General features: G+C 37.0%; 1 protein-coding gene across 10 annotated transcripts in view; it reads left to right on the plus strand.

The window, feature by feature from the left end:
- MCF2L (MCF.2 cell line derived transforming sequence like) overlaps positions 1-15709 on the plus strand; it is a 154321-nt gene that overhangs the window by 122688 nt on the left and 15924 nt on the right. For all 10 annotated transcript variants that reach the window (XR_011699161.1, XM_071570773.1, XM_071570070.1 and 7 more), the window contains 13 exons: positions 1811-1930; positions 2761-2877; positions 3383-3532; positions 4211-4335; positions 6066-6180; positions 7145-7264; positions 8113-8304; positions 8504-8695; positions 9419-9578; positions 9753-9823; positions 10859-10935; positions 11919-11985; positions 15397-15512. Coding sequence is in view for 9 of the 10 variants with exons in the window: in XM_071570773.1 (XP_071426874.1) it covers positions 1811-1930; positions 2761-2877; positions 3383-3532; positions 4211-4335; positions 6066-6180; positions 7145-7264; positions 8113-8304; positions 8504-8695; positions 9419-9578; positions 9753-9823; positions 10859-10935; positions 11919-11985; positions 15397-15512 (1622 nt within the window). In the remaining variant the exon portion in view is untranslated. The remainder of the gene's footprint in view (positions 1-1810; positions 1931-2760; positions 2878-3382; positions 3533-4210; positions 4336-6065; positions 6181-7144; positions 7265-8112; positions 8305-8503; positions 8696-9418; positions 9579-9752; positions 9824-10858; positions 10936-11918; positions 11986-15396; positions 15513-15709) is intronic.

Genomic DNA, 15709 nt, shown 5'->3' on the forward strand with positions numbered 1-15709 from the left:
CCACAGACAGTGTGTCAGGATGTGTTGGGGGGGAGGTATCTCACAAAAAGGCAGTTTATTCTTTTTTCAAAATGTGTTGCCTAAAAGATACTTCTTATTGATGCTTTTTCTTCTAAAATTTTGGCATTGTCATTGAATAAACTTTAAATTTTGGAAGTTAAAAATATAAAGTCTCAGTTCAGTCAGACTCTGAACAATGCTGTTGCAGGCCCAAAATAAATTGACATGTCTGTTGAATGTGTGAAATAAATAAACTATATGGCTATTATTCTAAAAAGATCACTGAGGAGATTTAATTTAAAAATTCTTTTGTCTGTTCTTGTAATGTCTTTTAGTATGAGTGAAATAAGTTTCTTAAATAAATTTGTAGTTGCCCCTTGTATGATAATTCAGAAAAAATGTTTAAAAAAGAAAGATCTTTTTGTTTTCTTCTGAATACAGTTGAGACTTTTGTATCAAAAGTTTTTCTTCAGGTAACTATGGGTTAGCCTACTAACCTCAGTAGTTAGTAACCGTTTTTTATGAACAGCATACTAATGAGTGCACTCAGAATTACCTGGATTCTGTTCCCTGCCCTCAGACTCCTTTGGGATAAACCACCATGCTTTCTAGGAAATTTGGATATCACTGAAATGGAGACAGATTGAGAAGCTCAAGCCTTTAAGGTTCTTCAATCAAATTGAAATCTTGGTTGCATGCTGAATATCTGGGGAACCATAATGAATCTGTCAAGTTTCCCAGAAAAGTTTTGAACTACTTTTCCTTCTAAAAGTCTGTCATTTCCAGTGCTAAGTACCTGGAACCCTTGGAAACCTCAAAATGAGTATTAAATTGCTCTCCAGCCTTCCAGATACTAACAGCTCCACAAGGCATGGAAACAAACATAGCATAACAGCTCCTTCAGTCAGTGCGGCTTTTTTTGTTGGCTTTTTTCCTTTCTTTTTTTTTTTCATTTCAGTAACTCAGTTTGCTAGAAATGTGAAATAATTTCTAACCCTATAATGAAGAAAATTGCATACTTAATCATTATAATGATAATTTCTTTAGTGAGTTTGACTGCCTTCCTACAGTACAAATACTGAATAGAGAACACTTGCATGGGTTCAAGAGTGGCTAAATGCCAAATATGCAAACCTCTGCCACAGCAGAGATTGATTTTTAGTAATTTAGTGCTCTTTTTTTACTTCTCCTTTCCTCTGTTTTCATGCTATCACTTGTAGAAGTGGAGAACATCTGTCAGACTACTAGTTGGAAGCTGGTGAGGAAAATCCCAGCTGAGAATTGTTATGCTTGACGTTTATTTTTGTTTTCAAAATTAAAGCTTATTTCTAAGCTACTGCCTGAGAAATTCTTTCTCTGTGGCAATAAGTTGTGTAGGCAACTGGCAGGGCAGCATATGCACAAATGAGAAATATGTTGTTAGGTGTTCAGACAACAATGAAGGTTTCTCTTGGCACCTTCTATTAAACAGAGGATAACCATGGAAGTACTGCTGTTAAAAAAATACTCAGCCACTGCTGTTTGTTCATTAGCCTCCGCCTCCTTGGGTAGGTTGTAATCTTAGCTGAAGAGCAGTACAAGCCAGCCCTGAAAAAAATTGATTCTTAGAGAATAGGTCCCTGTTCCCGAAGACAAGTGAATGTCTTTTGAATGAAGCTCTTTGTACTAGTCATGTAACTATATGATTGGTCACCCCATTATGGGAGGCCTTTGATACAGTTAGTTTGTGGTTTATCAGGGACTTCTCCTTGTTCAAAAATATTTTCCAGAGCTGAGACACAGAAAATAACAGATTAAATTTGCTTTGCAGGCATCTTTCCCAGGAAACCTGCAACTGGTACTTGTTCTGCGCCCAACAGGATTGTTTCATCGAGCTCTCTCGGACATTGCTTTCAAATTCAACAAAGATGAGTTTAAAATGAAAGTACCTGTAAGTAATCCTCTGTTTTCACTTTACTACCAGGAATCTGTACAAGTACTTAATGTAGCCAGTGAGGACCAAAAAATACCCAACAAAAAGCCATGTTTGAAGGCAGTTCTAGCAATTTTAGCTAATACATGATGGTTTATTCTTGAAGGAGGATGTGAATTTCGAGGTAGATGCATTTCCCATGGACAAACGCTATGGTTTCTGTCATTTGAGGAAACATACAATGGATGCTTGTTGTTAAATTGCCAGCAAACCCACAGATTGTACTTTCATTTGCAAATTTACAGCATTTATATTTTAAAATAAACTGTGAAACTAAATGAGCTTGTGGTTCAAGGGTTATTTTACTTATCAGATGTAAATTTCAAGGATGAAAGACAGTTTTTAAGAAACTTTCCCATCTTTCATTTATTTTGGGGAACCGGCCCTTACATGACAAATCCATGTAGACACCATTGTTCTTTCATGCCAACCCAGAATAACAAGATAAAATTAAGAAGAAATTAATGTTTCTCTTAGAAAATAACCAAGTATGGTTTATCAAGATAAGAAACCCCCAAAACCTGGCAGGGTAATTTATGTTGTATAAACCATAAGCTTTTTTTTAATATGCCTGGTACTCATGCTTTTATTCAGTTATTTACATTTACATCATCTTCAACTGAAACAACTCTTGAGTTTGTCTTTCTATACCCAAAGGAAATAATTCTATCACTTAGTTCTATATTAAAGTGATTTTTCTCTGTCAGGGGCTGAAGGATGGGGCTTAGAATCCTTAACAAGGAGCTTGTCACCACTGATCACGTTCACTTTTTTCCCTCCTGCTGCAGATCATAATGCTGGGCTCAGTATCAGAACTGCAGGGCTACATTGATAAGACACAATTAACAGAAGATCTTGGTGGCACCCTGGATTACTGCCATAACAGATGGCTGTCCCGTCGCACTGTAAGTCGTGGGGTTTGTTTTAACTTTTTATTTTAATGAACCCTTCTGTTTTATACCCTGTCATTTATAAAACAGATTCCAAGTGATGCAAGTTGACTTGCTCAGAGTGAGAAGATGTTCCCAATGGTACTTAGTCATCTTAGAGAAATAATATGAGTAATAACTTGGGAGTGGTTTTCTGAACACTTGGAGCAAAGGGACTACACTGTATTATTGTGTTGAGGTTTATTGGTTTTGCTACAAGAAAGAAAAAGCTCAAGTTGTAATAACTCCAGATTATAAAAATGTGAAGAAGATACACCTGATACAGCCTAAGAAAAATATACTATTAAGGAATTAATGGTGACGGTATCTATTGCTTGCAAAATTATACTTTGACCATTTTTCAGTCTTGCAAATGATCTCTTTGGGTTTGTTTTGAGTCTTATATTTTGTGTGTATGTGTCTGTTTGTACATATGTGTGTGATGAGCACAAAGTGTCTTTAATGCTTTTTATTCCAAAAGGCTATAGAAGGTTTCGCCCAAAAGGTTAAGCAAACAGCTCAGATTCTTCAGTCCTTTGGGACCGAGCTGGCTGAAACAGAACTACCAAATGATGTGCAATCAACCAGCTCCCTTCTTGCAACACACACAGAAAAAAAGGACAAAATGAAGGTATGTAATTTTTGTAAAGATGCTGTCTTACAGTAAAACTGTATTTTAATTTATAGCTAGGAATTGTAATAGAAAATATGGAGGATGTAAATAGACAGTAACAATGTCAACCACTGAAATATTATGGAACTTGTTTATTTGATTTGATGTTAAAAATCCTTTCTGCATTCAGAAATGACATTTCTTGAAACTAAGTTCACATATGTACAAATGCATAATGATTTGTATGAGAAACAGTAATTTCTTTGTAAGTAGTGGTGTGTTTAATTTGTAGTTTTGTTTGCAACAGGAAATTTGATTGTATTTGCATGCACATGAAAATATATGGCCTTTTGAAGCATGAACAAATGTTCTTTCAAATCAACTTAAATGAAAACTATTTGGTGGTTTCAAAACTGTACATCTAAAATTTCTGAGATATTTGTAGCCCAAGGAGACCCTAGAAAGCTGTCTACTATGAAAATTCCACTCAGTAACACTGGGATCTTAAGATGGCAAACATATCAAAACCTGACATTTATCATTTACTGTCTGTTGTCAAACACTGCTTTTAATCAAACTGTGCTTGCTGTGTTGCTGTTAAAATCCTTCTTCCAGTTTGGTGCCTTATGAAGTTGCATGAAAAAACAACACCACACAACTACAGCATGTGGGGTTTGGTTTTGTTCTGTTTTGTAGGAGGATATCAGGGTAGCAGTGGAACAGGGAGATGATATACTCGGAAGTATTACAAAACCAGTTACTGAGAATCCTGATTACAAACTGAATCAAGATCAGCTAGACAATCAAACAACGGTGGAAAGGTGAGACCTGAATACTAAAAATGCTGCTTTTCTGGGATTTTTTTACCACTCATCAGCTCTTTTTCTTAGTTCCATATGCATGCTTTGAAAATAAGGAAACGTTTGCTTATTTTCATTTCAGAAACGTTTCAGAAACATCTCCTCTGTTGTCAGATGTGTCCTGAGCAAAGTAACCCCCTAATGTCCACAACTGGGTCATGTGACTATAATGAAATGTGGTTGGAGTTCTGGTCCCAACAAAACAACACTGTTCTTTTTTTTCCTTTTTGTCATATTTGGACTATATAGTTGAGCAGCTTTGCCTTATTTTAAAGAACATCAGTGCTTTGTTTACAGACCAAAGTGCAATCCAAGGAAATTTTGCTGCTGTAAGGAAGGCAGGAGGGGAGGACAGAAGTAATACATCCCTTCTTTTCAGTAGATTTGTCCAGTTTTATTAGGTCCTTTTTGAAGTGGGAGGTTTTGTTTCATATTTTTTTCTTTAAACCTGGTAACTTACCAATGTTGTTAGTAGCCTTTAAAGGGCTGCTAGGGAGTACACCTCTCTTGAGGAATCTATGCACCAATTTCCTATAAGCTTATTTGGTAAGTAATAGATGTTGTTTCTTTTGCTTCCTGCCTGCCACACCCCCCAGCATGCACCTTAAATTGCTGCCAGGTTTTTAGACATTATATCACCATAGGACAGATGTAAATTTTCACAAAGCTATGAAAGCATAGCTCATTTTCCCCAGGCAGTATCTGCATTCTTTTTTTGTCTGTCATTCTGTGTTTCTGTTATGCTCAGTATGACTTTTCTTTCCAAATAACTGTCCATTCCAATCCACAAAGCTTGGCAGAATTCAGTTCTTTGGGTCACTGTTACTATCAGCTATCCAAGGACAGTCAGGGTGGGGGTTGCTAATTTATCCATTACATTCCTGTTCCATACAATATCTGACGGAAGTTGGAACAAACTCTGTGTGTGTGTCTCTGACTTTTTTTCTAGTCAGTTCTAACTTTTAAATTCAGTTTGTTTCTGTGCTATTGAGGACAAAAGCTCATTAAAATTCTGATGTGTAGCCTAAGTACAGCAAAGTACACTGTAAAGAGTCCATAGGATATTGTACTGCCAAATGCAATATTAGAAGATAAGTTTAAAAGTTTTAAGGCATTTGCCTTAAAATATATTTGAAATATAAATATGTAATACATAATATAAAAATATAAATCTATAAAATAAATAAAATTGACGCAGGCTTTTTTCATTGTGGTACTTCTGTACGCTTGCCTGTGATAGTTAAGTAGTAACTCTGCTTGGAAGAGAAGGAGCAATGGGCTTCAGGTTTATTGTGAGCTTTGCTCTGAGGAATAAAATGTAAGGGCAGATGGCTGGCCACAGCAGTATGAATTTCCCCACACACATTTGCATGTTTTATTTATGTATCTTTGCCCCAACTCTTCATGTCTCCAGGCCAGAGCTGAGAAGGTGCTTCAGATCGGCACTTGCCCATTTTTCACAATTTAATGTTTGTGTTGGGTTTCAGTTTTACATCAGTGTTATTCTAGGAAATGACTCTGTGCAATGCTAAAATGTTTCCTGTATCCAGTTTATTTGTTCTGAAAAATATTGCTTTGGGGAGGCTTTTTGTTTACTGTGGGAGATTGCATTGTCCCTTGAAGGTTGTATTCATCATTCTTACAGTATTTTTTTATGTTTTGTTTGGGGTGTGCTGTTTTGGTTTTTTAAGGCTACTGGCTCAATTACATGAAACAGAAACTGCCTTTGATGAATTTTGGATTAAGCATCAGCAAAAACTTGAGCAGTGTCTGCGCCTTCGGAATTTTGAACAGAATTTCAGAGAGGTGAGAACTTCTTGGTGGCAGTCAATATTTGGTAATATAGAAATTATTCAGAAGAAAATACTCCCCGGTCTTGTTTTTGCAGTTCTTATGTGTGCTTGAAAGCTTTTCCAACCTTCTTCTTGTAATTGTCCTTACTTAACATACTGCTATCTTTACTACTTTGAATTCTTGCCTATAGAGACATAACAGCTTTTTTTCTGTAGTCTTATGATTTTTTTCCATGCACCCAGCAGTGTATAAGTGTTCAAAAACTCGTTTGAAACCTGTTCTGTACCACAGAAATATAAAATGCTGCTGCAATGCTTTTATCTTACCAATAGACCCTTTTATGGAACCAAGACTCAACTAAACCTTCTGGCAGAAATTTTATTAAAACTGTCTCCAACACTGTGGGTGGGAAGTTGCAATCACAATGTTAGAAACTGGGTGGAGGCTGAACTACAGTTTTTACAGCCAGTTTCTGATCTCATGTTGTTTAACTCCTATGCTTGATGGCACCTACAGTCTCTTTATGCTGGTGTAGCTGATCTTGGAGAGCACCCTCTGTGTCTCCATGAGAGCAACACTCAGAAACCCTCTTGCACGTGCGTGTCAGTCTGTCTCTAAACCAACTGCTAGGGTGGGAACCTCTCCCTCATGTTTTGTTGTGAACATTACAGTTGCTTTGTATCACTGTCATCTGATAAAAGCAAGATCATAAATGTTTCCTGAGTTCCATTATCTTTCCTGCTTTTTTTTTTTAGTACCAGGAAACAGGATTACTTCAATGCCTTTTTTTTTGTATTTGCTTTTCTTTAGAATTGGGGGTAAAGGTAGGTTGACAAAAAAGGTGATTTGTCTCTGTGCCCCAGTAACGACATAATGTGAGTCACCTGACTACAAATCGTGGCTATCAGCTATTTCACTGATGGGTCTCCAGAGAGGTGAACCCTCTTCATTGATACTTAGCTGTGTCTCATTTCAGGTCAAAGCAGCCTTGGATATTGTTTCTGAGAGACTGTCTGCTTTCACAGATGTGGGAAACAGCAGTTCACATGTGGAGCATATTTTGAAAGATCTTGCCAACTTTGAAGAAAAGTCATATGTAAGAACCCTGCAAGTGTCCTTCATTCCAGCTATGACAATGCATGCATGGAGGGGAATGGTATTTGGTTGTTGAGTATGTCTTATGAGCAGAGCTTAAGCTGCCAACAGGGCAGAATCAGTGTCTCAAGTAACATGCAGAAGGAATTTGGAATAGTCTTTTACCACTGGAGCTGGAAGTACAACCAAGACTAATTCTTGGACATCTCTCTATAAAGAACAGATGACCAGTCACTAAGTGTGATTGCTTCACTGAAGAATCACATGAAGTGTCTACATAGCCAAGTTTTGCACGTAGTGATCAAGGGCCCGCTTCCATTCCTATGAAAGCCACTTGTTTCATTAAATCCTAGAAATGAGAAAGCTGTGTATTGCATGTGCAATATGTTAAAAGATGGCCAACAGAAACATGCACTCTGAATAATATAGAAAGAAAACCTTTTTCTGATTTGTGCTTCACACAGTGAAATATACTGCTCTCTAGATGACATTGTTGCTCTTAAGGCTGAGATAGATATTTTTCACTTTGTGTTCAGATTTCTGCTGTACCCCAGTTTGCATACCTACACACAGAGGATGCTGCTGAATAAGGCATAGAAAAACAACAGTGGTTACTTCACAGGGAGCCCTATGATTAACTCATTAATGTTTCTGAAGTACAGAAAAAGAGTGGCATGAAAGTTCAGGGGCATCTGGAAAGACAGGAAATCACTTTATTAGTCAAGTGAGCTGTTAACTAAAGATGTATTCTTTATCAACATGCATATTTTACTGTGTAAAAATGTTAAAATTTTTTTATTGATTTTGATGCAAGGAAAGATGTACCTAAATCAGTGCTTGCTTTCTTAGGAAACTGTAGCAAAAGCCAGAATGCTAGCCTCAGAGGGTGATGCATTTATTCAAAGCAATCATTATGCTGTGGACTCCATTATTCCCAAATGCAGTGAACTTAATAATCTCTGTGATGCCTTCACTACTGAGACAGAACGGAGGAGAAATCATCTTAACAAATCTCTGGAACTGCATGACTTACTAGAGAAGGTAAATTCTGAATGGAACAGTTGTTTCCCATTTTGTTTGCTAAAACCTCAGTCAACCAGTTGTCATAATGGTAGGTATTATGATCTTCATGTGTTGCAAGTTTTCTTGTTAGATTGCTAAATAAATCACAAGTAGAGCTATGGGGTGTTTTAGACCTTACAGTGTTTGATGCTGAGCCTGTTCTCTTCTCTGTTTTCAGTCTATGAAGTGGTGTGATGAAGGAATTTATCTGCTGGCTTCACAGCCAGTAGACAAGTGTCAGTCTCAGGATGGTGCAGAATCAGCATTACAGGAGATTGAGAAATTCCTGGATACTGGTGCTGGCAATAAAATTAAGGAGTTGAATAAAATTTACAGAGAGTATGCACACATCCTCAATGAAGACCTAAAGGTACCAAAAGATGTTTATGTGCATGTGTGTGTCCATTTGTTTATTTTAGAATTGCTCTGTTGTACTGACATTGATAAAGCTAAATAATCAGTACTAGGAGTTATACCTGGGAACTGTAAAGCCTACACATTTCCCTACCTGAGCCTTGTCATATCTTTGGATAAGCATCAAGAGTTTCAGAATCTCTTAGTACTACTTCAATTTTTCAGACAGTAGGTTTGCTTAAAAAAAAATCTCCTGAATATTTGTAGTATATGAATTTTTTCTTTTATGTAGCAAAAACATGCTTGTCCCTGATATTTGTATGATTTCTGCTTTGTAACTGCTTTTATTTTTCCTAAGAACTTCAGAATATATGCCTTTTTCTCTTAGTTGAATCTCTTCATGTAACAAACCTTTAGACACAGTCAAAAAAACTTCCTTTTTTTAAATTGAAACCTGAATCCCAGATTTCTCTGTAACAAGCACACAAAATATTTTATGAAGTGATGTTTCAATTTTTAAGTGTACTAAATGACAGTAAATTATGCTGTGTTATGAGTGAAGAGTTAAGGTAATATTTTCATATGTGGTATAAAAGTAATTGCGATTTCAAATCAATATGTGGTACATCTCCGTGTGGCTTGTTGATAGGTCTCTGACAGGAATTTATAAATTTTAATAAATTACTTAAATTATTATTATTTTCATTTAAGTTATTTTTTATTTCTATGGCAATGATAGGAGCATGTACAGAAGGTTTTCCAGAAGCAAGAAAGCATGGAAGAAATGTTTCAAAAGAGACAAGTAAGTCTTAAGAAATTGGCAGCTAAGCAGACACGTCCTGTTCAGCCTGTTGCACCAAGACCTGAAGCATTTGTAAAATCTCCTTGTACCTCTCCAGGTAAGTTACTGTATTAGCCTCTTTTTGGTTTGGTTTGGGGTTTTTTGGTTGTTTTTTTTTTTTTGTGCTGTACTGAGAAACTTAAACTTTCAGCCATCATCTGTGGTTGCACAAACATCTGTGTCAGATCTGATCAAGTTCTAACTCCTGTTTGATTCTGGTTTACCTGCTTAGTTCTTCAAAGAGAATACGTGCCCAACTCAGAAAGCAGCGCACTTCGGAGAGTAAACTACAGAAAAGGAAAGGTAATTTTCTTTTTCTTTGCATTTTTTCATATATGTACTGCTTGAGAAATTCATAATACAATGGAATATTCAGGATCTCTCCAGAAGCATGAGACAATTCCACCAAAAAAGGGACGATATTGTCCCTATTGAACAGTCATGTGGGTTAAATAGTGGCTGCTTTGTTGCTGGGCTGGGTATGAGGAAAGGTAAAGTAAATAGTTGCCAATATTAGGAAAAATGTTAGGGGCAGCAAAATATAAAATCTATGAACAGGAAACATTTATTATTTGCCAGTAGTAATTGGCTACTCTTAAAACTGGTGAAGGTGAAGAGATAGTTGTCATTGGCCCCAAGACAGCTTCACCTGAACTAATGGTTGTCCCTCCCAAGAGGGCATGGTCTTCCTTTCCCGCCTCCAGCAAGGAAAGTAACCTGCAGGCAGCAACAGAAACAAGTAGTTTCCACTGGGTTAGAGAGTTGAATCAACTCAGCAAAGGTTCAGGAAAAAGCAATGCAAGGAGGAAGGCAGGAGCACATGACCACGATGGACAACATTTGGAAGGAAGCGTTTGTTCAAGGTGGAGTTGAAAGCAGAACCTCTTTTTTTCAGCAAGCCATAGTTAGGTTTAGCCATTACAGTAGGAGTTTTAAGAGTGAATTTCTGTGTCAGGTTAAGAAGTTACGAGAAAGTTAGCACAGTACTGTCTTTTTAACTTGGAAAACAGACTAAGGACACTGTTGTCTACAAGATTATGCTGATGCTCTGGTGTCATCTTTCTGGAAAAGAGGCCTTGAACCACCATCTTTTCTAAACTGGCCTCTCATGGAGAACTTCCTGTGTCCAAATATTATGTGCTTCAAGACCTTTAGGTGACTTGGATTTTTTTGCAGCATTCTTGCAAATTGCCTTCATTTTTAATGCAATACAGTCTTTCCAGTGAAAACCCATCCTGCTAGAGCTGAGCACAAAGCTCACTATTTTAAAGCATTTTTCCCCCATCTGTGGGACCATGATTATTCTTTTTTTCATTGTTTATTTGTTTCCTTCGTTAGAGTGAAACGACTGAACTCCATCAAAGCAGAGGAGGATCTACAATGGACGATGAAGAAAACCTAGCGGTGTTACGACAGTGAGTATATTTTGATAAGCAAAAAATGTGCTTTTTCTCTGATTTGATTCCAGCAAAGCCTGAGTTTGGCTAAAGATTTGATAAGACACTTCTGTGAAAGCATATTTGATAAGATGCCTCTCTGAAATAAGTCTCAGTGCTTTTTTGAAATGCACTGTCTCTGATCTGTACACAGAGGATGATATTTCAATCTGTCTGCAGCATTATTTATAGTTGGTGTAGTACCAGACACTGACTTTGCTGCAGTAAGGTGATGCTATGGCAGGATAACTATGTATTTTCATTTCAGAGATGACATAGTTTTGAGTAATAAGCCTCCTATAAATCTCTTGGTGCTTTTGTCCATGTTTCAAGACTGTCTTCATCAGACACTTTTTAGTCCGTGTTTTGATAACTGTTACCAAAAACTAACTTATATAAAAACTGAAGAGCATCCCTTCCATTAAAGAAGTAACTTGGTACCACTTGCAGAGCATATAGCAGACTTTGCATTTTTACCTGTAAACTGGATTAACTCTTTTTACTGTTACAATATATAAAATCACAAAGGAAAGGGGTTGGGGAAATTAAGCTTAAAGCAGCATGGAGGTATTTAAAGTTTGCCCTAAATACCTCTAATTTAAAATTACTAGTGTAGCTTTAAGTCTATTTGATACTCCTATGCAGCTCCAATTCCCATAATACTTATAACCAGACTTTGTATGTACAATGATAAAAGGCTTCACTGCTTCAATTCAGTTACTACAGCACTTAAACTTTTAGATTTGACTTTTTTCGTTTAAACACATTTTCAAAAATTTTTGAATGTTTTAAAAATACATCTCTCTCAATAAGGACATATAAACTGTTGGCAGAAATAGTCACGTTTTCCATTACCTGGAAGTTGTTCTTTTATTGAAGTGAAGTAGGAGCACAGAGTTAATGTTGCCTCATTACTTTGCATAAGTGAATAGGCTCACCTTAATTATCATCTTTGTCCACAGGCATGTAATTAATGAACTTATTGAGACTGAACGAGCATATGTGGAAGAACTTCTCTGCGTTCTTGAGGTAAAGACTAAATTTCACCATGGCTTTTAGTGAATCTACTTATCTCTTCAATGTGTGCTCTTAGGTTTTCCTTATCACTGTAAAGCCTCTGTCCTGTCAAGTAGTATGATCACTGTCTCTCCTTTCTCATCATATCTTTACAGGGACAGCAATGTGCAATTTTTTTCAAGAAATATGCACATAACTAGGATTTTCTATCAGAAAACACAAATCAAGCAGAAAATAAGATATGCTTTAGTATTTAGGTGGAACATAGTGGGATTTGTAATGATCACTAGTCCCTGAAAAAATTCTTTGCAGACTCTTGGGTCAGCTCCAGGAAGGTTGTAGGTCACACCATGATGTGAATTTGTACTGAGAGAATCTTGTGTCGGAGGAGAAAATTTGTTTCTTGCATCCCTCTTTGCATGTCTTTAAGTCCTCTTTCACATGTCTTGGGTACAACTGTGGGAACAGAATGCCTTGTAGTAATATCCGCATTTGAAACAGTTAGGGGAACACAGGTGCTCCTTTTGCTCCACGCTAGCAGAAATGCACTGCAGTATTCTGTTGTTCCTCAAGTTTAAGTCTTCAGATATGGATGTGTCATGTTTTCTTGTAACCTCATTTGACTGCAGAGATGATGAAACTGTAGATAACTAGAGCTGAATTATTTTATGCAGGATGAAATGGAATTGAGCCAATTGGGTACTATTTATGTCCATACCAATGTTAAGCTCCTAAATAGGAACTGTTTTAAGTTATTGGCCAGGATTGATAATTTCTAAGTACATTCCTTCGAGTAAGAGCACTGTATGAGGGTTTTGGACTTTGGTCCTGGTTTTGCTAGTTTGTGGTCAGCGTCCTACAGCATTTATGTCCTGGGCTCAGTCCAAGTGCTAGGATATGTTGGTTACACTAGGATGGTCTCATTTGAGATGTGGTAATAAACCAAGATAGGTCTGCAGTGGACCTTAATAATCATTTTATTTTCTGATTTTGTATGCAATGCCCTCTGTACAGTTTTGTTCATAAAATCGGGACTTTAATAATTGGAGAATTTTTCGTCCTTGCTGCTGCTACCAGATGATTGTTGCAGAATCTTTCTACTCCCATAGAATTACTCTTGTTTTCCATAGAGTATAGTGCAACCCTTGTCTTGCTAGGCCAAGCTGTCTTGGGTTTCTGCCAGAGTGATGGACTCTCCAGTCCTCTGACTATGCCAGGCACACTTCTCTGTGCCTCTTTGCAGTTTGGGATTCCTCTTTCTTGAACTTGGGTGACTGGGGCTGCCAGCAGTAATTCTGGATCAGTACTTGCTGAGGTATGGTTCAATGGCAATCTTCCAGCTTTTGAGTAATTCTAATTATCCTAACCCTGGCTGTTCTCCCAGTTCTTTTGTTTCTCCTACTCTAATAATCTTTCAGTTTTTCCTGTAAAATAACCTGCTGCTCCTTTGTAGGGACAGTGTCTCCTCTTAGTATTTCATGTTTATTTGCTGAACGTTTTCTGTCTGCCAAGGACTCTGATAGGAAGAAAAGCAAGTATCAAGGTTGATTACTGGGAAACTGCTATAGCTTTTATGCAAAAAATAAGCTTTGATAGTTTTTCTTTGATTAATAACTACAATTATCCCACTTTTGTCTGTGAAATTCAGTATTTTTTATTGCAGAAAAAATACTGGTCTAGTCTGGGTTTAGGTATTGAGTTCTGCTCCTTTTTGCATTTCCTTCAATGCTTTTAAAATACCTTTCAAATGAAAGACTAAGCAAAGCCTTATATATTCTTAAAGTTAGATTAAATGATCTCTGTGGCTGCATAAAGTAGCTTCCCCTCTCTTTTCTTAAAACACTGCTACTGCATAGGTAGTAAAACATGAAGGTTTTATATTAAATTTTAAAAACAAGTACTACATCAGCCTAAAATGAAAAAAAAAAAAAACAAACAACAAAGACAAACAAACCCAAAACAAAACAAAAGCTTTTTGTCACTGTATGGATTTCATGCTTTTGTTCTTTCAAAATTCCAAAGTAATGAGCTCTGTCAGGCTTCTTTTCACCTCAGCTAAATAAGGTATCCCTTCTTTATGCCAACATTGGCTATGCTGTGATGTGTTCAGCATCATCTTTACTTCAAGGGGAAATGGATCATTCTTTTCATTAATCTCTTTGTCTAAACTGCATGGTGGCTGCCCCGGTTCTTTCCCTGTAAAAATTTTTAGCTTCATTTTATATGGATTATTTTTTTTACTTTTTAAGGCTGTAGCATTTCTACTAATTTATGTATTCCACCTTCTCTCTTTCAGACTCTGTGTTTCTTGTTTGGGGTAGAGATATGAGAGGGGGGTCAATAGTTAGTATCTCATAATTCCAGCATCTTTGCTTAGACCTTTGGGGTTTTTTGTGGTGATTAATGAAAAAAATACCAAGATTTTTAAATGGATGACTGTTTAAAAAAAAAAAATTAATCACTCTCCTATCCAAATGCTTGCATTCTTCAGGTTAGCTGACTCTACCAACTAGTTCTCCTTTTGCTTAAAAAAAAATAAAACGAATAATAATAATAACAACAATAATAACCCCAAAACACAAAACCAACAAGCCACGAGAGAAAGAAATTTAACCTAAATATAAAGGAGGTAGAATCATCTTCTTTCGGTGCCTCTATGTCAATAGATGTACTTACATTAAGAAATCTGCTTATAATGCAGGTACTAGAGCATTCTTGCAGCTTCTCTGGTTGGTTGCAGGTGTTTTGTTTGGGGCTTGGAGTGGGGTAGTGTTTGGGAGTTTTTTTAGTGTTTTGAGGGAACACTGATTCATGACCTTGGGACCAGAGGAGAACAGTAGTGGGCTAAAGCCACCTGTGTGCTCCCTTGTCCTCATCTGTGCCAGATAAACAGATGTGTGCTTATAGGACAAATGGAAGACGTCAGCATTTTAAGTTATGACTTTGGGTAAAGCTGATGAATGTGCCTGAAAGAGAGAATTTGTAGATTAATGGTTTCTGTTCCACTCAGAAATAACTACAGTCAGCTTGTTCCTTCAAACGAATGGTTGAGACAGGCATGAAGGTTTGTGTGTGTTCTGCAGCTGTGGCTTTAAACTCAGATGTGTAAAGCCTGAACAGGAAGAGCTTGAACTATAATTTGTAAGCAGTACAGGAGTGCAGAGCCTTTCCTTGGTGAAAATGACTGCGAATTTTTTCATTCTTGCTGAAATAGAATAGCAGGAATTATTAAAGTGTCTTTCTCAAGACTCTGTGTGTGTATTCGACTGGGCTGATGGAAAACCAGAATTTGTATGCTGCTTTTGTGGTTAATATTGAGCTCTTTCTTTGCTGTCTGTCAGCCTGAAGGCAGACTGCCATGGCAGAGAGAGGGGGACTGCAAGGAAAGGGAGATAATCATTGTGCCTCTCTGCTGTGTTGCAGGGTTATGCTGCAGAGATGGACAACCCCTTAATGGCTCATCTCATTTCACCAGAACTGCAAAATAAGAAGGATATCTTGTTTGGGAATATGGAAGAAATTTATCACTTTCACAACAGGTAAGGATTTGCATTCAGACCTAAAAATAGCTTTGGCATGGGATTCTTTACTTTTTATTTTCATCTGCTCTATGTTGCTTAAAGAACTTACTGACTCCTACTTGTCTATGTGGCATGTCAAAATTCGTATTGCATAGAAGAGGAAAAGCATAATATCTATAAGAGTGGAGCTGTGTGTAACTGCATATTTGCAGTAC

The sequence above is a fragment of the Pithys albifrons genome, chromosome 1 (assembly GCF_047495875.1).
Source record: "Pithys albifrons albifrons isolate INPA30051 chromosome 1, PitAlb_v1, whole genome shotgun sequence".
NCBI lineage: Eukaryota > Metazoa > Chordata > Aves > Passeriformes > Thamnophilidae > Pithys > Pithys albifrons.